This window comes from Gallus gallus, chromosome 4, assembly GCF_016699485.2.
Source record: "Gallus gallus isolate bGalGal1 chromosome 4, bGalGal1.mat.broiler.GRCg7b, whole genome shotgun sequence".
NCBI lineage: Eukaryota > Metazoa > Chordata > Aves > Galliformes > Phasianidae > Gallus > Gallus gallus.
The window spans coordinates 88,467,096-88,488,959 of record NC_052535.1 but is presented as its reverse complement, the minus strand read 5'-3'; the positions used below and the strand labels follow the sequence as shown (position 1 = coordinate 88,488,959).

Genomic DNA, 21,864 nt, shown 5'->3' with positions numbered 1-21,864 from the left:
CCTGCAGCCAAAAGACTTCTTGGCTGTCTCAGCACAGTCATTTCACTTAAAAGTTGCCTGTCAGTTCTTGGCCTGACTTGCCACTGTTTGATCTGTAGCTCTGTAAGACGTTACTTGCTTTGTACTCTAAAGTTTGAGGGAAATGCTGTAACTCCACTTTCTTTTCTGGAATTTCCTGTGTATTGGTCACTGCTTTGCTTTTCTGTTCAGAAATTCATTCTTTAACCAAGCAGCATACCTGAAAAACAAACTATCATCCCTAGCCTGCTGTTCCTGTCCTTGAATTGCAAATAACCTTGAAGCTTTGGGTTGTCTCTAGCACAGAGGCTGGTTAACATACAACTTTTTTTAACTGAAGTAGACTTAACGGCCTTTGATCTGCACATCTGGAAATGAGCAACTCTCTTTCCAGCATAATCCCCTTGCTTATAGGTAGCACTTAACTTTGCTAGACTCCATACCTGCCCTTAAGTTTGCAGGATAAGTTCTGCAATGCTCTCAACTACAGGTCATTCAGAGTGGTGGTTTTAGGAGTAATTGCAGTAAAGTAAGCTTGACTCCTTGCATGTGGTCTTCCAAAGATTGTGCTGGTGGAGAATTTGAGCTGTCTGACTTTGTACCCACAGGAGAAATCATCTTCTAAGAGCAACCTATTTAAAATGTGGAGGCATTTCTGCTCTGATTTGGTGAGCAGGAGGGCTGGATGCAATGCTTGTAGATGTGGATCCCGAAGTGGTGTTTTCTGCCTGCATCTCTGGGCCTGCAACCATGGCCAGGCAGAGCTTCCACAGCCCTGAGTTGGCACAGGGAACAGTGACACTTGCTTCTTGAACACTCTTGGCATTGATTGCTGTTGGTCTGACTTAGGTAATTCATCGCTTTTAAAGGTGTTCCAGCTCCCAAGGGATGCAGACTATGCAATAATAATTCTGCTTTCTCATATCTCTTGAAGGAAGCTGTCCTTGCCTGAAATGGAATTGATTTTGGGAGATGGGCTGTGGACCCTTTCCTATGACCCTTGCAGGCAAAGCTTTGCCTGGAGAAGTGAGGTTGGGTTGAGGTTGTTGCCTGCGTTCATCAGTTCTAATGAAAGCCTTATGCAGAAGCCCTCCCCTCCTGTCTGCCCTGTGTGATAGTCCTCCAGAAAGGAACCACTTAATATGAGACCAAGGGTGTAATTTCAACCTGTGAACCTCCCCTGACTAAAATAAATACCCTAATCTGGAGCTGCTTCTAATAGCAAGCAAGCCCATGGGAGGGTGCAGTCTTGATGGCATAAAAATCTGCCTCCTAGCTCCCTTTTTCTCTTGATCCTGCAGTGATGGGGGAGAAATGGGGCTTTTGGGGTGGTTGGTTGAGGAAGCGGGAGCACAATTAATATTTTCTTCTATCCCTTATAATACTGGCTTAGAGAAATAGACTAACCCAAATGATGGTAGCTTGTGAAAGAGGCATGGGAGGGGGTTTGTAGAATGGAAGGTGTAGAGCTGTGAGCCTGCTGTGGGGATGCAGCTCTGGAAAGAAAAAGCTTTCTGGATAAGGCCACTTGGGATTGGTATGTCATGCCAGAAAGACGGTAGGACCACGAGGGAGCTGTCACCATGAATGGGAGTGGAAAAGATGTCCAGCCAAACTCTTCCCACTGATAGGGAAAGAAGCAAGGAATGGCAACCCAAGAAATCACCAGCCCTTGAGGGTGAGAGGAAGCAACTCAAAAAGGGAGAATGAAGTAAATGAAGTGCCAGCATCATCCTTAAGATATATATTGTTAAATCTTGGGAGGCTCAAATTCAGAAGAGTTGAGTATTTAGTTAGAGCAAGAAGAAGGCAAGAGGAGGATAAGTTGTACAGGATAAACAATGTTCCCCGTATTTAGCCACAGATTTGATGTCAGTGGTCTCTATAGAAACAGCACTGAGGTTTAGCTTGACATCCTCACTCCAAGCCAAACTTGCCCGCAGGCAAGAAATAAATGCGTAAAGAAGGGTTCAAGGGTCTCAAACATAACCTGCTGCCTCACCTTCTCTCAAAGTTGCTTCAGTGTGCCTTGTGGGACACTAAGATCAGTACATTTCTGTGTTTCTTGCTTCCTACAAGCAGGCAGCACACATGAGTGTCCCCATCCTGCTCAGCCTCAGGCAAGCAGTATGTGGCTTCTCCCCCCTCCCCAAAGGTGAGCTGCTCTGAGCATCCTTTTCCCATAGTCACTGCAGTGAGACAAGTAAACATATTAGTCATTAAAGCCATTGTGATTCTCTGGCTGACTCCTGCCTTTAGGAATGTCTTTCTGGGGGGGAAATTAAATTGCTTTTTAAGTGCATATGACTTTGATGTCCAAATATGCCTGTTCATTTGAGTTCATAGCTTGTTGGGTTTTTTCTAGAAATACTTAAAAAATGCAGATATGTTATGCCATTTGTTTTCCTTTCCTCCTGGTTGTCCATTGTAGTGAGCTGAAACTCTCCACAAGTAATAAAGGTATATTGGCAAAATGCAACAGTATTGACTTACATGGGACATAAGATGTGATAAGGACTGATAAAGGAGTTAGAGCTTTGAGAGATCTTTTGCACCCGAAAACCTTAAGTGTTTGATGTGCTATGGTGTATTCCCTTTGTAAGAGACATTTTCTTATTCTGTTTGATGTTGTGACATGACTGAATTTCCAGGTACTGCAAGGCATGTAAGAAAAAGCAAAGCTGTGTGCCTGTTAAGAGAGTGGGGCAGAGTCAATCCTTTCCATAGCAGTAGCTTCCATCTGTTTCTACATAAAACAGCCAAACATGTAGAAAGATGACCTCTCTGCTGGTTTGAGATAGTCTGTTAATGTAGAATTGATCTGTGACTTTCTTTTCCCTTTACACTCCCTTAGTGGTGGTGATGCATCTTGTGTCCCTTGTTCTGCAGGAAACATGCAGTGTTTTTCATCAGGCAGTTGGGGTAATTAACACCGTATTAGGCTGCATATTCTTTTTGGAGTAGTATGTATACTCTGAGTTGAGGATAACAGGGAAAAGGAAGCGTTGTCTATATTGATGCTTTCCATGTGCTTTTCTTAATGATGTAGTTGAGTACTGGGAGGCTGTAAGTCAATAACAGCTGTCTTGTATTTCTATAAAGCTCCTTGTTGCCTGTGTTATGTGTCAGTTCATATAAACAAGCATATTGCACCTTGCAGGCCCTCAGACCACAAGTAAAAGGAAAAATGTCAGGTTTTTGGAACCATTTCACAGCGATCTTACTGGTTTTTAATAGACAGAAACTACTGTTTGACTGTGTGAAGTTACTTCAGCCTGTTCCCTTTTGAGTTGAGTTGGGGATGTAGATAGATGATCTTAGTTCCCGGACTATACCAGTTTGAGGTGTTCTCTTCTGTGGCTGTGCTAAGAGAAAGAGGACTTTGTAAGAGGGTCTGCACAGATGTTTCATGTGGCTTTTGGAAAGAGTTTCCTGGTGGGATATATTAACAAGTTGTCTGGAGCAGTGGGGAGGGCTCTTTATCCTCGTGTTTATCCTATGTGTACCCAGATGTTATCCCTATGCCCTGAGGTCTAATCCAGCTGTTGGCCAAAGGGTGTCTTTGGCAGGTTTCTTCCATGCTGTGTATCAGCTCCCTCATCTACAAAGCAGGGATGTGGATATGAATAGGAGGAGAAAGAGGGAAGGAAGGGAGGAAAATGGGGTGGTCTGGGGGACTTTTCTCTCTTACAATGCTTTTCAAGATATAGTTTGAAGAGTGAAGGGTCTATTTTTATTATCATTACAAAATCCAATTTGAATGCCCTATTCAAAATGACCAGCGTTGCTCCTATCAGTATTGAATAAGGAGGTTAATCTCTTTGACAATACATGAGCCTTTAAACTGACACAGCACTTCCTTCCTTTCTTTAGCTGCATGAGTTTCTCAATGTTGGCAAGGGGATTTTTGATGACATTGCACGAAGATTTCCAGTGTACGCGTTGGACTTCACTGACGGTATGTTGGCCAGTATTTATGGAAACATTGGCCTGATTTTGAATTTCTGTGATATGATGTCCTGTTTACAGTGTGCATTGAATATGTTCTTTGATATGTGCAATAGCTCTCTTATTTCTTATTTAAACAAGCATGTTGGTTAAAGCCTATGAATAGGCAGCAGCACACGTTATAGATGAGAAGCTTGCAGTATTCCCTTAATGAAGATGATAGCTGTATGTAGATGAGGATTTTAATTCTTATTAAGCTATGAGGCGATTAAATAGATTGATTATTGTTGTGTGCAAACACAGTTCAACTCATTGCAACCTAATTAGTCAGCAGCGGCCTAATAGACCCTTTTTGCTGTCCTTGCAAGCCAGCATCAACAGTAATTATGGTGATGCAGTGGGAGTAAGGAGTGCTTAAACAAAACCTGAGCTGCAGTAACTTCAGCTCAGTGCCTCTTAAAAACAGGATATAGCCTGTCTTCTGTAGTCAGATCATAGAAGCAGTAATATGGTGTTTATACTGAGCCACAGGTGTGGGGCTCTGTGTAGTTCCCACAATAGCAGCATTGCTTTTCAGAGTTGTTTCTCCCCTTTCTACTTGTGGGATTTTACTTCCAGAGGTTCTAAGCCATGAAAACTCTTTAGAGCCGACCATGATTTCAGACCCTCAGCCAGACATCAAACCTTGTTCAGTTCCTTGCAGCTTCTGGGGGAGTTGGTTAATAATTCAGTCATCTGGAATCAACCCCAGAAAAGTTTGCATAAAAGAAAGATGTGGAATGTAGGCAAGGAGAATCTGGGAGATAATCAAATGCCATTCTGCTGTTAAACTCTCTTTATCACTAGGCACAGTTGTCCCAGAACACTCCCTGCATTGCCCTTGCAGGTGGCACAAGGTGTATACACAAGCATTTTGCAGTTGTTGGCACCCATTCTGCTGGAAAGAATGAAATGGAATGAGCTGCTAGCTTAATATCATGGTTATGTTGGATACTCTCTACAAGAGCTTTGTAACTGCTGGAATGGAACTGTTTCTGTGAGGCCTAAGAGGAACAGAGGGCAGCTCTATGTGAAGGTCTATGAGTTGGTGGCATTTGAACATATTTGTTTATTCACTGTTCCCTAGTCTGAGCGTATTCTTGGCTTCTCTGCTCCAAGATCAGCTGGATCTACTTTTCCAGTTCTCAGTTTTGCTTGTTGTAATGTGATTTACTCTTTGTAGGACTTAGGGAAGATTCACCTTCTGCATGTCCTTAGGAGGTTGGGTGAAGTCCAGCAGCTGCTAACAGAAGTGAGAACCCAGCTTGAGGGCTTTAGCAGAGGTTTATAATGTTTTGCCTTTTTATGGCTTAATACATGAAAGGCTATAGATAGTGTTAGTATTAGCTTCTAACCATTGAAAGGTGTTTCTTTTGTCAAGGTTTTAATAGACATATCTTTACTGCTGTGATGCAAATTGGTTTAATTAAACCTACTTTGCATTAGATATTTCGGAGAATTGGGAAGGAACTTCAGTAGTCAGATGAATCATGGACTGTCCATCTCAAGTTGGATTCAGTAAATGTACAATTAGTAGGCATAAGGAGCTTCAGTCCCAGCCCCTGGGCCTGTAAGTCTTAAATTACTGTTTTAGAATACCAGGCAAAGTGAGGCCAACAACGTGGTATTCTCCGAAACTCTAACCTTGTCATTTTAAAAGAAAAAGTCACTTCTGAAATTCAAGCAAGTAAAATAGAACTGTCACATCGATGAACATAATCACTTCCTCTTTCAATGTGCAGATGTACCTTAATTTCAAGGGAATGCTTCTGTAATAGTTAATTACTCAAATTTCACAGCTGAACTAAGTTGATTTTTGGCTACAAATTGATACCCTGCAGTTGGAGTGACACATTTTTCAATGGCTTTATGAGCCTGCTGCTGGTGAAATGCTATCGTAATGCAGCCCACCTTTTTAGAAATGAAGTAATGAGTCTCCAGGTTGCTAATAAACCCTGAAAATATTTAGCCAGATGTTGATTTCAAAAAGGTAAAAGGTAAATTGTGACTAATGCTGGAATTCAGTGCTTGTCTCAGTGGAGTCTGTACAAGGAGGAGGTACTCGCTCATGATTTCAACTGCAAGTAGAGAGTGATCAATAATGTTTATGAAAGGGTACATTAAATTTGATGTAGTTATCTCCATTATGAAATGAATTTTTCTGCCACCGGAAGGGTTTCTTTGCTCATTGGATCTCCTGTGGCTGAAAATGGACTGAAAGCTTGCTTCTGCTGGGAATCTTGGACTCAGCCGTAACGCTGCATAAGGATCTCTGGTGATCAGCAAAGACTCCTAAGCTCTAACGTTTGCTTGCAAAGCAAGGCTGAAGCCAAAAGCCATACATAAGTTTTAGTGATGCCCTTCAAGGCTTTTTCCTTCCACCTGCTTACACCGTGGTTTAATTGAGATTATAGAAAGCATCACACCACTTACAAACCTTTCTACATTTAGAAAGTGAGCCCTTTCTTTCATTTGTTGCTTCTTTGGTCCTGCTTGACTGTCCTTTTATGAATGCAAAGCTTTCAAGCACTGCTGCTTCTGATCTTTCATGTTGGAAAGACGCCTTTTTGTACAAAGAAACCTATGTTCTGGAGCCGCATTATTCACAAAACAAGGAGTGACAGCCTCTACTTGTAAAACTAATGCTTAGTCTCCTCTTTGCCCTGCAGAACCTTTAGTCCTTTCTAAAGGTCTTAGGCACTTGGGAGTGTGAGATGGGAGCCTGTAGCTGTTTAACTTGATCACATGAGAACACTTTATCCGGAAAAAGGACATTTCAGGCCCTGTGGTTGCCAAGAGTGGTCAGGAATGTGGTCTGTGGTTTCTGAATCTTCACAATAAACCGAAAAGAATCTGCCCTGAAACAGCTGGTCCCATGACTCTTGGAAGGTCAGACTTATATTTGCATGCTTGAGATGTCTCCTGTCAAGTTTCAGCTCTCCCTGTTTCCTTATTACTTTTTTAAGGATGCTGAGCATCATTCCTATTCATGTCTACTTCTCAGGTCTGCAAACAGGAGCCTTCACAAGGTGTCCTTTACTCATATGGCTGCTTGATCATTACACTTTTTTTTGGCTCTTGCATCCTCCTCCTGTCTTTATCTCTGCACTGCAAGCAGTGCACAGAACAGATGTTAGATAAGATCTGGAAGTCATCGAGTGATTGACAATCAGAGTGAAGAGAAATCAGTTGTGGCAGAGCCCAGATTTTCTGTGTGACACCAGCAGCCTCAGATGCAAAACACTGTTTTCGGATCCGACTCTTGGGCTAGTAGCTTCCTTTGGCAAGAGCCTGATGGTAACAGAGGCTTAGGTGGGAATTTGGGAGCTTAGGGGCAGGTGGGTGGGAGCTCCATACTCACGTGGCTCCCACAAAAGGGAAAATGGATGACTCCAAATCTGCCCAAGTGTCTCAGCAGAGGCATCACTGAGAATGGTGGCATAGGCAGACTGAAGGCTGTGTTGGCTTGTTTTATTTTGGAGGAGATTTTTTCTGCCATAACCATTCTGAGGCTGCTAAAAAAAGAAAACCTCACAAAAACTTACGCTCTTCTTGAGCAATGTCAGCTGTTGTCATCTCATATCCTTTCTCATAGGGGTGATATAAGCTCACTGGGGATGGACATCAGTCTGAAAACAGGAAAGGGAAGGGAAGCTACTTCAGAGGCCCTTAAATTCATGTTATGACACTTTAATTCTCTTTCTGGCTGCTTTTGTTATGGCCCGGTATGTTTTTTCCGATGGAGATGAGAAGGGGTGAGTGGCTGGAAAAGAAGCCATTCTTTCAGAAGGGCTTTTTTTAAAGCAAAACTCTTTTAATGTACGCGTTCCTGACCTCTTGTGCTGTTTGTTTTGATAAGTCTGCTAGCACTAATTGGCTCAGAAAAAGCACATTATTGATTCAAGCCTTATAATCTCAGATTTCTACCTAGGGAAAAATGAAGTACTTCATGTTTTTCTGCCCTGAGCATTGTGAGTTGCAAAGGCGAGTGATGATCGTGAAGCTTGTTAGGGACATATCATGGAATACTTATGAAGTTGATATTAAAAGGGCAGGAGGTGGGGGATTTATGAACCCTAAGGTTCTGGCTTCTGCTTTGATCCTTTTCCGAGCTTCTTAAACTGGCAAAACTGAACAAACGGCTCCCAGGATTTCCTGTTTTGGTGATGCCAGAAGTGTCAGCTGAAGCAGCCTGTACAGTGGTGCTGTTGGTGGTCCTTGTTCTGGTACCAGGTGCTCGGGAATGTAGTTGAGCAAAAGCAAGTGCCAAAGACTGCCTGTATTTTTAGACTAAAGTGGGCTACGTTTCTTCAGGTGTGTCTCAGTATTAAAAAATCTAATGGCACGTATACCTTTTTTGAACAAGGTTTCAGTGATTTCCAAGTGTGCAGCACTAACAACTCTTTGGGTTTACTCTAGGTATTATTGGAAACAACAAGGCTATAGGAAAATACATCACAACTATGATTTTTCTGTATTTTGCCTGCCTCCTTCCATCTATTGCATTTGGGTCCCTCAACGATGAAAACACCCGAGGAGCTATTGGTAAGTTTATCCTCTTTGTGTCTCTTTAGGACCCCATGTGTTCAAGTTGGGTAGCCCTAATCACTCAGTTTTTATAGTTTTTCTTTGCTAAATAAAGCATCACTGAGTGATCTTAAGTTCATGATTTTTCTGATAAGACAAGTTGGCTATTTTGGGGTAATATCATCAGACGTGAACAGCTAGAATTACACTCTTGTTTTATTTAATAACACTTGATTTGTAACTGAGCAGTGTACTACATGTACATTTTCCCCAGTCAAGCTCCTGGATTTTAATCCAGATTTGATTAGCAGTGTCCAAAGTGCCGATACAGTGGAGGATGTGTTGTTCTGTCCCAGTTGTGTCTCTGAAGCAGTTCATAAGGTTTAATTAAAATTCTGTCCAAAAGATCTTCTGGATGAAACTTGTCGGCGTCCTAAATTATTACAGTTAGACTTGATGATCTTTGATTTAGGTCCCACCCTTGGCTATTCAGTTATACTAGTTTGCCAGCATAGGGTCGCTTCATGCTTTCACAACATCTCACCTCTAGGCATTCTAAGTATTCCTCTTATTCATTAGTGAGCGTCTGCTCTGTGAATACAGAATTCTTTGGTTAGAAGAAAAAATGCTTCTTTCCTTCCTTCCCAATTACTCATAGATGTGCAGAAGACAATCGTTGGCCAGTGTATTGGAGGGCTGCTTTATGCACTCTTTTCGGGGCAACCTCTTGTCGTGCTCCTGACTACAGCTCCTTTAGCACTCTACATTAATGGTAAGCCTGTCAAACATGTACACTGGGGGCTGATGTGATTGAGATTAGTGAAAAGTGACCCTGTGTGAGAATCTTGCAACTCTATTAGGGTTCTTGTTGCATTTCTTAAGACAATTTTAAAGGGCTACTTTTGGTGCTGAGAGAAGCAGCTTGATTCATGTTTAGTTAAAGAGACTTGGTTTTAATCGAATGATCCAGGGAGAAAAAGTCATGAGAATAAACATTTCTGCTTCAAGGGAGAAATCTTTTTATCTGGCTATTTTCTCACAGAGCTGCATTTCACCACCTTGAGGATAAAAGCCTGCAGTGAGGGATCTTTATCACTCTGATACCGTGTGATAAGTAGCTTTCCAGTTACAGCTGGGAGATTATAGTACTGAGCCAGAGATGTAAAGGAACAAACTCAATCAGTATTTCTAGAAACAATTGAATGGACTCCAATTAAGTTGGAAAGATTTAGTCTGCAGTGCAATGACAGAGTAAACATGGTACAAAAGCATGCAGGAGATCCTTTTCTCAACGTCACCTGAGTTGTCATAACGAGCAAATTCTAAGGGGGATTTTGTGGCCTTAATACATAGGAAGGATGCTTTGAGCAGTGTGGGAGAGTGTTTTCCAAGTATTTTTTTGCCCTATTTCTAGTGGCTAGGGGGGAGGAGGAAAAAAATGACTGGTCCTATGCTCGTACAGGGAATATAAGAACAGATTCAATGGTGTCTGCTATAGATGTGGTTGAGCAAAGTCTTAAAATTACTTCTTTATTTTTGCCATCAAACAAATGAGAATTTCAGCTTAATCTGACGTGTGCATGCTTCAATTCTGCAGTCATTCGAGGAATCTGTGATGACTACAACTTGGATTTCAGTGCTTTCTATGCTTGGATTGGACTGTGGAACAGCTTTTTCCTTGTGATGTACTCCCTCTTTAATTTCAGTCTTCTGATGAAGCTCTTTAAAAGGTAGCTATTTTCAAGAAGTCGTGTTTTGATCAGATTATTCAGCAAATGGAAAAATTACACATTCCACAAGCTCCTTAATTACAAATTTGCTGCAAAATGTATTTTGCAAGATGAAGCTAGTATCATTTTGGCTTATTGTTCCAGCTTGAAAGAAGCTTTGAAAGATTCACTGGGTTTTCTTTCCCGAGTTAGAGTCTAACTATAATTTGTATATTTTGATGTGAATGCATGAATATGCTGATTTTCTTTGAATGGAGTTGAATGCATGCTCTGCTAGTAGCTGTATTAATTCATGGAATTTTTCCACAGGTCAACAGAAGAAATAATTGCACTTTTTATATCAATCACTTTTGTGCTTGATGCCTTCAAAGGCATTATTAAAGGTAAGTCTTGCAACAGTGTTCTTCAGTCCAGATCTCTGCTTTGCTTTGTTGCCACGGGGAAATATGAGGCTGCAAATATGCATGACGTTTCCTTGATCCGTGTTCATTCATAGTCTTCATGAAAAAAATCAAAGTGCTTGAGACATAAGCAGCTCTGTGTCAGCAGTTTACTTGGATATGCAAAATTTCTATTAGCTCTCATTTCAGTTGGCTGAGATGGGATTAGTTAGAGAAACCATATTAACGTTTCTGTGAGAGTCTTCCTGTGATGCTACTCTTTTTGAACGGTCCTGCCAAAAAGTCTTATTTAATGCAGAATTTTCTTCACACCACGTTGTTGAATGTGTTAAATGGGAGGCAAAAGCTATGTTGAGATTGTCCATCCTTATGAGCTGAGATCTCCTCCTCCCTTAATGGTAACCTAGTGACTGCAGTGCCTTCCAGCGTGCTCCCAAACTATTCATTCCTTTCCAGCCACCACCTCCCCATTTATGGGTTAATTTGTGTACTCACATGAGCAGCCTTCACGTTTCTATGGCACGCTCAAGTAAAAGTTATCTACAGAAGTATCATGTTGGATGGCAGCCTTTCTGTTCATCCCAACAAGGAGCTAGCAAGTCTATGCTGCTTTCATGATCAATTGTTCAGCCACCCAAAGTTTGATATCCTTCAAGATGTACTTAACCACACTGAATATGCAGCATGTTCTCCAGGCCCTGAGCTTGGCTCTTCATGGTATCTTGTTTGCAAAGAGAACACCCTCAAAGAGGAGGCTGCAAAGCACTTTGAAGCAAGACATTTCCTGGCTTTATTGAGAATCTGTCAAATATCCTGCAAAGACAAAGCTTGGTGAAGAGGAGAGCTGCTCTGGGATACTTTGCTGCCTTCTTGCTTAATGTGCAGCTGCGTGTGGTACTTGAAGTGTGTTCTGTCACTGCCCTCCTCTGAAGGCATGGAGCATTCTCCGTGTAGTACTAGGCTGTTATTCATCAGTATTCAGCTGCTTTCTGAAAATCAGTACACGTTTGCAGTGGTTCTGTAAGACGGAGTAATTCTGCATAGCAAGGGCATGGGGTATGGGTTGGAGGTGAGGAAAGCATCCATTTATCTCTGCCACCAGACTTTCAGGAGTATGTGAGTAGTAGTTCAATCAGCATATTGCACTGGGGGCAGTAGAGGAGGCTGGATGTTAATGTGATTAGTGAATTAGTCTAATTAGTCTAATTTTCCCTTGAACTTGGAAAGGGCTGTTTATGGGAACAATGGTAATAAAATCAAGCCAGCACTCTGCTTGTTCACCAGCTCCTGTTGGCTTGAGCTGCATCTGGGAGCACTGAATTCATCAGCAGATGAGACCCTATGTCCAGTCAGGTTCCAAGGTGCAGAAGGGCAGTGATGCTGGCAGGCACAGCCTTGATCCTAAATCCTCCTGGTGCTCATATTTAAACAGGTGACACCAGTATAGCCACGTGCTCATCTTTCCTCTTCCTCTCCAGTCTTATAGCAGGAGGTGATACTTGCTCACTTAACCCTCAAAATAAGGATTGAACAGACAGGTAAAAGGAGAAAGCTGAAACTGGTAAAAGCTATCAGCAGCATTAAGGCTTCCTTAAGGCTAAACAATTTGTTCCTTTTGCTCAGATCTATTTTCCTTAGTCTGCTCGTAGCCTTGGTTTTTGCAAGGTACTGTATGCATGCAGGAAAGAGATGGGGGAGGGCTGAAACCCTGTACAGAGGAATTGGGCCAGGTGCACCAGCCATCCCCACTGACACTGTTTTCGGCGTGTGGCCCAGCCACCAAAGCTGTATTTGTTTGATCTTGACATCTGCACTCTGCAGGAAACGACGACTAACTGGCCGAAGCAAACAACACAAGTTAATGTTGTTGGAAGGAACTTGAGCGTGCACTGGGCTTGAGGATGGCTCTGTTTCAATTGGAGCACCACCTGCTTTGCTCTGAATTGGGGCAGCAAGAGCCACATAGCTCTCAGTTAAAAAAAAAAAAAAAAAACATCCAAAAATGACAAAATCTGCAGTAATTTAGTATTTTATAGCAAATTGTTCAGGGAAAAGTCCTCAATACCCTACTGTCTTGACACATCCTCAGTGCACTAAGTAAAATATGAGAGTAAATAAGCCAGAAAGCTTATTCCTCTTATATCTAGGGTTAACTGGAGCAGCCTTACCTAGTTTTGAGGTAGCTGCAAATTGAATTGCAGCCCAAGAGGTGGTGCACATAGGTGGTCAACCTTAAATCTATTAAAATATGTGGGAAATGCAACATGGTGTGGGGAACTGAGAAAACCTCCCAAGACTCAAAATGTGATTATATAAGTAACTTGGATTTTATTTGTATGAGTTCAGATCTAAATAGAGGGATGTCAATGTATTCTGCATAGCACATGCAATTCTGCAGCTGTTGGTTTATCATAGGCTCAGTAATTGCGTACATCTCTAGGACTTAGTGAATGTGAGTGTCTGCTTAGACAGTGAGGAGGCTTTCAGCCCTGACTAGCTGCTGATCCCCAGGAAATACCCCCTATGATGACAAAAGTGTCCTTTAATATTCAGAGCCAGAAACAGCAAATGCTCCAACAACCTGTTCCGTGCAGGTTGCAGCAGTGCTCTGTGCCTCAGTTTACCTATTTGCAAAGCAGATGTGGGGGTTCTGACTGGGCTGGATGCAGCTGTGAGGGTAGGGAGGAAATAACAGCAGAGCCTCTTCCGCAGCACGCGATGCAGAAGTGCGTGGTGTGAAGGGAGGTCATAAGGGGATTGCTCCTTACCGGGGGAGGTTCTCATGATTGAAAGTGCAATGTTCTCCTTTCTGGCTTATGCTGAGAACAGCATGGAAAAAAAACGAGAGGTCCTTGGGGTTTTTCATGGAATGGAGAGAGAGTGCAGGTATAGAATGCTATGAAGGGCGTTTTGGACTGAGTTTGCTGTATTTTTGTCTAAAGGAGAGAGATGCTCTTGCCCTAAACTTTTGAGTTTCCCTCGTGAAGCCTGAAGGAATATTTTTTGCCTAAAGCAATGAAAGGCAGAGGGGCTGCCGAGCTCTGACATGGTGGTTTCCATGCTCCCATATTTCCCTATCGGTGTCGGGAGAGAGCAGGTGCTGTCTGCTGGCTTCCAGTCACAACATAGAGTCATCGAGGCTGGAAAAGACTTCTAAGAGCACCAAGTCTGATCCATCCCACCATGCCCACTGACCACATCCCTCAGTGCCACATCTGCATGGTTCTTGAGCACGTCCAGAGACATGACTGTACCACCACCCTGGGCAGCCTGTGCCAGTGCCTGACTGCTCTATTGGAGAATAAATCCTTCCCAAAATCCAATCTGAACCTCCCATGGAACAACTTGAAGCCATTACCTCTTGTTCTGGGAGTAGCAAGACTACAAGGGCCAACGTCCATTTGTTTTCACTTTTTCCTTGTGACACCTCCAGGCTTTGCCTCCAAAAAGAGGCAAAATTATCACAATACTGCATTTGTATGCTTGGAGCCAGACAATGCCATACAAAAGGGAACTTGACTAAATACTCAAGAGCAAGAGTACATTTACAACTGTTAATTACTTGTATAAATGACTCTTAACTGAGCTAATCTAATACATTTATGGGCAGTTCCAGAGGCATTACTATTTCACTTGTACAGGTTTACTTCAGATGCTCTATAACTCTATTTGAATTTGCAGTGTGATTTAAAATGTTCTGCCAGGTTTTGCATATCATCAACACTTATCTTTAAATCTGCAGCAGCCCTGGAGGAAAAGTAATTACTGTGCATTGTGCAGTCCTCTTAAGGTTCTAAGTAGTCTGTCTGCTCTTAATTTTTTCAGAGATCTTGATGTAATTTTTTAGCAGCCTGCTGAAATTTGATGTCTGTTTGTGTTTAAGAGCAGTGATTCCAATGAGAGGAACAAAATCACATAAATAATTAGCACTATAAGTTCTTGCAGCTCACATCTGTTGCTTGAGATGAGTGTAATTTTTACTTGGTCAAAGAAGTGAAGAGAAGAATCTGTCAAGTGCTGTCTTTGTAAGAGAAGCAGCTCTCCTGATTTGTTTTCTCTGGCTTGAGGGGTAGAGCTATAAACCTGGTGAAGCATAACGTTAATAATACTGCATGATCAAGCAAGAAAAAAACACATTATTTTACTTGCTCTGATTGTCACAAACCTATCCTAATGCTTGCCTGTTGGTTGTTTGTACAGTTTTTAAGAAATATTACTACCATGGGCGCACAGGAGACAGTTACTTGGAAAAAGCACGAACTGATGCTATTCCAAGCCTCGGCATCAATACCACCTTCTTGATGAATTCATCAGTGAGCAGATCCATGTCCCTAGAGAATCAAACAGGCACGCATGATGTGCATTATGGACGTGAAACTGCCGTCCTTAGTCTCATGTTGATGTTGGGTACCCTTTGGCTTGGTCATACGCTCTATCAGTTTAAGAAAAGGTGAGTTACTTTAGTCTTAGAGCTGAGACTAATGATTATTTCATATTACCTGTGAGAAATCAATAATGGTTTAGGTCCAAAATCTTGTAACCCAGTGAAAACAGGTGGAACTCTTCCATTAGTGGTGGTGGAAGCCAAAACCAGCCATGACCTTGGCTGGCCACCTGGAAAATGTTAAAGCAGGACAAAATGTTCTGTTGCTGACTGATGCCCTTCTGTATTTGATTTGGCATCACAGGTGAATTTTTGGAAAGCTTTGGATGAATCATATTGAACATTTAGAACTCTTGTAACTCTCCCTAAAAAAGCATTAAACCATTCTTGGGGGCAAAACCCCTGATGGTGTAGGAAAGCTTACTGGGAAGGTACCTCTGTTGTGCTCTTGAAAGTCAAAAGCCCACTTCTAATGTGGGTTTTAATACTATTGCCTTTAAAACTCTTTGAAATGCCCAAGCAAATAATTAAAACTACTGTGGAAGTTAGATGCCAGTTGGTGCTGGAGGACCAGCTTGTGTCTTATTTTCTTGTTTCTTTCTGGGTTTTTGCTTATGTATTCATTAACCTACAAAGATGACAGATTCCACAGGGTTTAGGCTGAATTAAAGACTTTCTTCACTCCGAACGTCTCTTTAGAATGGCAAGATTGGACTGACTTTTCATTTCTTAATGTTAACTCTATCTGGATTGGGCAACTGTCCCTTCAGTGTGGTGTTGATGGAAGTTTTCTGTCTTTAAATTACAGCCCATATTTGCATGCAAGAGTCCGTGAAATTCTGTCCGACTGTGCCTTACCAATTTCAGTTTTGACTTTTTCTGTTGTGGGTTCCTATATCTTCAAGGAAATTGAAAGTAAGTTGTGTTTTTATTCTTTGGAATGCTAATATATACACATGTATACACAATATACATAATGTTATATATATGTATATATATATATTATGGTATAATATTGTGAACACTGTAGGTATTGCCTCCCACTTCAGGAGTCCTAATTTCATCAGTATCAGGTATAAGCCATTTGAACCATAGTCAAGCAGGACTGAGTAAATTCTTTTCTGGATGACTTATTTCAGCCTGTCTTTTCATTTAATAGTAATTTAAGTGTGTATCTCTTACAATAAAGAGAATCAACAATTTCTGGCAAAGAACAAAGGGCAGAGTAATTAGCAGGCAGGAAGGGTTTGTTGCCAGTTGTGCAGACGTGGAGTTGATGATCCCAGTCTGTCCTCTTTGTCTCCACTTGACGTTTTCCTAATTTAGGTGAAACGGTGCAGAGCATCTGGGCAGTTTTAGGTTACATGAGGAAATCTAAAAATGATACACCATTCATTGGCCACACAGATCAGCTTTTCCACATCAGGAAGTGATAATGGGGACAGGAATTGCATTGTCCTGTGGTGACGTGAGTGGGTGATGTGAGGAAATGTATGGAAACGCATAAGAAATGGCTTTTTTCTGTGATGACCATTCCATTCTGTTGGGTTACAAAATGATGTTTGGCCATATGTAGTTTACACGTACTGATAGATTTCTTCCCCTGGCAGAAAGCAGGGGCACAGCTTGTTGCACGTGGGGAAGTTTTATGTAAAAATACCTCTGTCAATTGATGAACGGAGCAGGAGGAATCTACAGCTAGTTAAAAGTAAGAATTTGTAACCTAAAAAATACGTAGTGTCTGTGGGAAATGAGTTTCTCATTTCTTTTTTTTTTTCCCTTTGGTTCAAAATGCAGAATGCCTAACTAGAACTAGCCACAACCCAACAAGTCAGAATGGTAGCCAAGCTCTTAGAGGATGGGGGGGAAAATTGAACTATGGCAGCCAGATGGACCTGTCTTGTATGGCCTTCTGGCTCCTACGCGTCAGAGCATCACGACTCATTTTCTGTGTTGGTTCCTTGTAGATCATAACGTGTAGAACTATGTGAGTCCTTGTAGATGGTTTGGCAAGAAGGCACACCCTAATTTCATTCCTCTCCTCTCTGCAGTGTCCAAATTTAACTACAACCCATCTGAGAGCTTGTTTGTGCTGGCTCCTGTCCAGTCCCTCTCCATTGGTTCAGTGATGAGTGCTATGGGGCTGGGGTTTCTCCTCTCAATGCTCTTCTTCATAGAGCAGAACATTGTGGCATCGCTCACAAATGCTCCAGAGAACAGGTAATGCTTTCGACTTACTGCTGTCCCTGTGTGGAGGGGTGTTCTCAAGGCTCTTCCTAACCTATTGATCTGTAACAATGGGATCTCAACTAGTGCTTTAACAACAAAAGGAAATTCTCGAGTTATGTTCTCCACCTTGCTCCTCAAGTAAACCCATCTGTCTTCTGATAGCTTTATCCAAAATCCAGCCTGAATATTGAGGACATGTTCTTTCAGAACTTCTCATCACCATCCCTCAAAACCTGATATTGTAGCAGTGAATCAAAAAATAATGCAAAGCATTGAGCTCAATGCCTCAGCCTGTTTCTTCTTTGCCCCTGTGTGAAAGTTTTGTATGTGTTTGGTATGGTTTGTTTACGGTTGTACATCCAGATATGGCTTATGGAGCATCTGATCCATGGGGACATGTACACAGCTCTCTCAGAAAGGATGCCTTTTTGTAAATGATGAGACAGTGATTTGTACAGCATAGCATCCTACACTGCAGCTGGGAATTAGGAAAGTGAAGCTATTAATCTCGAATTGAGAATGGGGAAGAGAACTAAAATGTTATATCTGATGTAGTTTTATCTAGTAGGTCTGATTTGTGTTTAAAGTTGCAAGATTACTGAAATATTCATTTCTTTTTCTTCCAACCACAATCAGATGATGTCGAAAGTTGAATGTGTATGACTTTCTTTCCAGAAAATACCGTGTCTCAGGGTTTTTCACTGGTGTGATGTGTGGGAGGGTTCTCCTTGGACACTAATTCGTGTTATACTCTGTGTTGTAGTTAGAGTGACACAATTAGAGGAGAAAAGACAAGCTCAAATTCAGTTGAACCAATTTGGTTTTCTTTGACTACATGCTTATTCCTGTTATCTTGATTATATCATCCCCCTTTCAGGTAAAGCATTACATAAATTTGTAATGTAAGTGGGTCATCTTTATCCCAGTGTGGGTTGTTGTTTCCAATAGGGTGCCCTTAAAGAATGTAAAACATTCTGTATTTCTTCGTAGCATTTTTCATAATACTGTGTACAAGGCTGAGCTCATGCTGATCAGGTGTCAGGGCAGGGGTTTGAAAAGGAGGAAAATAGAACCTGACAGCTTGGGCTGTGGTGTCATCACAGAATAAAAATTCCTTTACTGATTGCAACCAAACAGAATATGGTTTTTGGTGTTCTACCAAATATGGCAATTTCTTCCTGTAGAATAAGCAGGAAAAAATATGATATGTACCTGAGAGCACACTGCTTTACTAAAGAATAGTAAAAGAAAGTTATGGGACAGTCCAAGAGATAATGGACTGGTTGGATAGTGTGAGAATAACCCAGGATAAGACACCTAGAGCTATTGTGTGTGTTGAGCTGGACAGAGGCTCAGAAGCATGTGTATACAGTGCAGTTCATGCTGTGAGACTGAGACAAGTATTAAGATAATGCTGGCACTGAACATATGGCCTTTGTACACGGAAAACCCTTTGAAAGCAGCAGATAGGATGAGCAGGCAATAACCCTGTGGGATCTGGGTGATGATTCTGTTCTAAGAAATCAGCATATGGGCAAGGGCCATGCTTTCAAAGTGTAAGCCAACACAGGAAAAGCGTACAATCCTCCTGAATCCCACCCTTCCTGCCAACACCTTCCAACTTCAGACGCAAAGCAGTATAGACATCCATCTGACCCAGTTGCCTCCTCCCTCAATGGAGGTGAGCACTTTCAGTGTGACGTCTTTGTTCCAAAACTGAACTCCACCCAAGATTTCTGCTGCTCAGATAATTACATCTGCTGTTTTCACGTATCCATAAGACACAGTCTTCTTTCTGTGCTGGATTGCTTGCTAGATCTACTATCCTGGAGCATCTCAAATAGTGCCAAGTCTCTGCTTAGGTACTGATGTGTATCAAGACACCTAAATGATATCTGAGCACGCTTTGTAGATGAGGGTGCCTGGAGAGTGTTTCAACTGATCCTTTACTTGTGTCAGAATGGGCTCAAGTGCTATCTTGCTCTGATGCCCAGAAACGGAATGATGGCTGATAGGCCTTTAACTTAGGTAACGGAGTCTGAGGGCTGAATTTCCCCACCCAGCCTCTATCTAAACTTTATTCAAGTCGTTTGAGTCCATGGTACCAGATAGGCATGTTTGGGATGGGGACCTTACAAAAAATCACAATTAGAGGAATCAAGCTAGGAGAGGTCTGAGTTCAGTGTTAGCAGCTGTTCTCTATGAAGCCCAAAGTGAACGTGATGTGGCTAACACCTTGGTTAACCTTTTAGTTTAAGGGCTGTTTCCTCTTAAACTAAAGGGGGGAGGGTATGCAGTGTTAACTCAAGTTAGGAGCATATCTCCTGGGCTGACTAATGAGGGGGAGCTGAAGTTTAATGAATTCATGTCCTATTTTCTTATCGCACAGAAGCAATAATTGTGGGAGATTACTGCAGTGTATGAAGCGTGCGCTCAGCTCCAGGGTCTGCCTGTGGGGAAGGAGAGAGATCAGGGTTAGAAGCAAGGCAGATGGGGAAACTTCAGTGTTGTTGGTTTGACAACCCATGCCCAAGTTTCACACTACTGCCCACATCAGCTCTGTTAGCAGGTATACCTGTATATTTTGAGTTGACTCAGCAGTAAGCATAGTGGCAAAATGCTGATGCAATTCTTGTGGGCTGTTATTTTAGCAGATTGCCTTTTAGCTCAGCGTTGCTCTTTCCAGAAGGTGATTGCTTTGAGAGAAAGCTATCAAGTTTCATTACCATTTGTGTTCACGTAACGTTAGCTGTAAAACAGGAGATGTGTAAAATTGCTTTGTGCATGGAAGTGCGCTTGGTTTAACGTTCAAGCTCAGATTTAGCAGGAGCAGCCTTGCTGCTGTTAGCACCAGGTCTGACAGCTCTCAACCATACCCCATTTTTCAGGTTGGTGAAGGGAACAGCCTACCACTGGGACCTCCTGCTTGTGGCACTGATAAACACGGGGCTGTCCATCTTTGGCCTTCCATGGATCCATGCTGCCTTCCCTCACTCTCCAATGCACGTCCGTGCCCTGGCCTATGTAGAGGAGAGGGTTGAAAATGGGCACATCTATGAGACGTAAGTAGGAACCACAAAGCTATCTTGGATCTCTTGGGTTTGTTTTGAGCTTTCCTTACCCTTTGGGTTGAATGTGGGATATAGGTCATGACTGGGGAGCTAGCTGTAGTCTTGAAGGCTCTGGGAGATGAAGGTGGAGGGGAAAATGGAGCAAACAAAGCCACCTCAGCCACCATGGTTTTGTTGCTCTGCTGCATCCCCCCTTCCTCAAAGCGCTTGTTTTAGGAGAGCCACAAATGTGTGTTTTTCTCAGTGGTAGGAAGTAGCCTGAAGGAATTCAGCAAATTTAGGTGCAGAGAGTCAGCCAAGGCCTCTTTTTGCTTTTCTCTCTGTGTGAAGCTGAGGAGATGTTTTGGCCAGACTTATCTAGATATCTTCACCAGAAAAAATCCAGTCTGATTCATCACATGGGACCTGTCTAGTGGTTATTACAAAGGGTAGGAAAAAATGCAGCGGCGTTTCAAAGCTCCTATGGTCTTCCACCATGCTTTGGAAAGGCGAGAGGCTTATTAAATTCTCTTTTCCTTAAGCAAAAACAGCAATGAAACCATGCCCGGATCAGGCCCTTCTATTTAAGACAAGATTTTTTTTGCTGCTCTGAGTTGTCACATGCTTTCTTATCAGAGACCTATTTAAGAAAATAATAATTAAAAAATCCAATTTCTTATGAAACTTCCTCCAGAATAGAGATTATCTGGTCTGTTTGATCTCGGTACATTACACTTGAACTCTTTTACCTCAGAAGTGGTAATTTCCACTCACATGCCATTAGTTTTAATTATGCTATCTTTTTGTTTCCATTTTCAGAATCCTCACTTCTCAAAAGTGAGACTAAGTGGTCATTTGCTTTGGGGAAATGGAGTGGATCTGCCTCTTAATTTCAATCTTGCCTTTATGCTGTTATGTTCTTCGTGCCTGTTGGCCCAAACCAGTTGGGTTTGTCTACTTTCTGGGCTGCTAGTGGATATTTCACATACCACAACCATACGTTGGTGTTCCTGGCTGTTCCCTGCAGTGCTTTTGCAGTCGTTTGTTGGGATATCAGTTCCTGGGCTCGTATTCCCATTAGTATGTGTTAGTATTAGTTGTTCCCACAACTATATTTTTGCTTTGAAGCCATGCTAAGCCTTACATTATGAGAAGAAGAAGAAAAGAGTAAAATTTGAGTTGCTTTAATCAGTTTTGTAGGCTTGTATTCACAGAATAAAATTAAAAATCTAAAAATTAAATTGGAAAAGATGTCCAAGATCATCATTCCAAACCAGCCCAACCATACCCGCTGACCATTGGCCCTCAGTGCTATATCTCCACGGTTCTTGAACACCTCCAAGGGTGGTGACTCCACCACTCCACTCCCCTGTGCTAGTGCATCACCACTCTTTTGGAGAAGAAATGTTTCTGGAATCCATACGGTTTCTCCTAGTGTATTACAGAAGAGATTATAGACGTCTACAGCCCAAGAGATGCACAATTTTCCCTTTGAAACCCATGAGCCAAGCCTCCCTGTTGTTTTTTGCTGTCAGATA

The 21,864-nt window shown here is 42.1% G+C and overlaps 1 protein-coding gene across 7 annotated transcripts in view; it reads left to right on the top strand.

Annotated features, from left to right (window-relative positions):
- Positions 1-21,864, top strand: part of SLC4A11 (solute carrier family 4 member 11) — a 130,006-nt gene that overhangs the window by 95,715 nt on the left and 12,427 nt on the right. For all 7 annotated transcript variants that reach the window (XM_046941161.1, XM_040700098.2, XM_025150090.3 and 4 more), the window contains 9 exons: positions 3,892-3,976; positions 8,425-8,550; positions 9,191-9,304; positions 10,130-10,262; positions 10,572-10,645; positions 14,864-15,113; positions 15,856-15,962; positions 17,099-17,267; positions 20,165-20,338. In XM_046941161.1, coding sequence (XP_046797117.1) covers positions 3,892-3,976; positions 8,425-8,550; positions 9,191-9,304; positions 10,130-10,262; positions 10,572-10,645; positions 14,864-15,113; positions 15,856-15,962; positions 17,099-17,267; positions 20,165-20,338 — 1,232 coding nt within the window. The remainder of the gene's footprint in view (positions 1-3,891; positions 3,977-8,424; positions 8,551-9,190; positions 9,305-10,129; positions 10,263-10,571; positions 10,646-14,863; positions 15,114-15,855; positions 15,963-17,098; positions 17,268-20,164; positions 20,339-21,864) is intronic.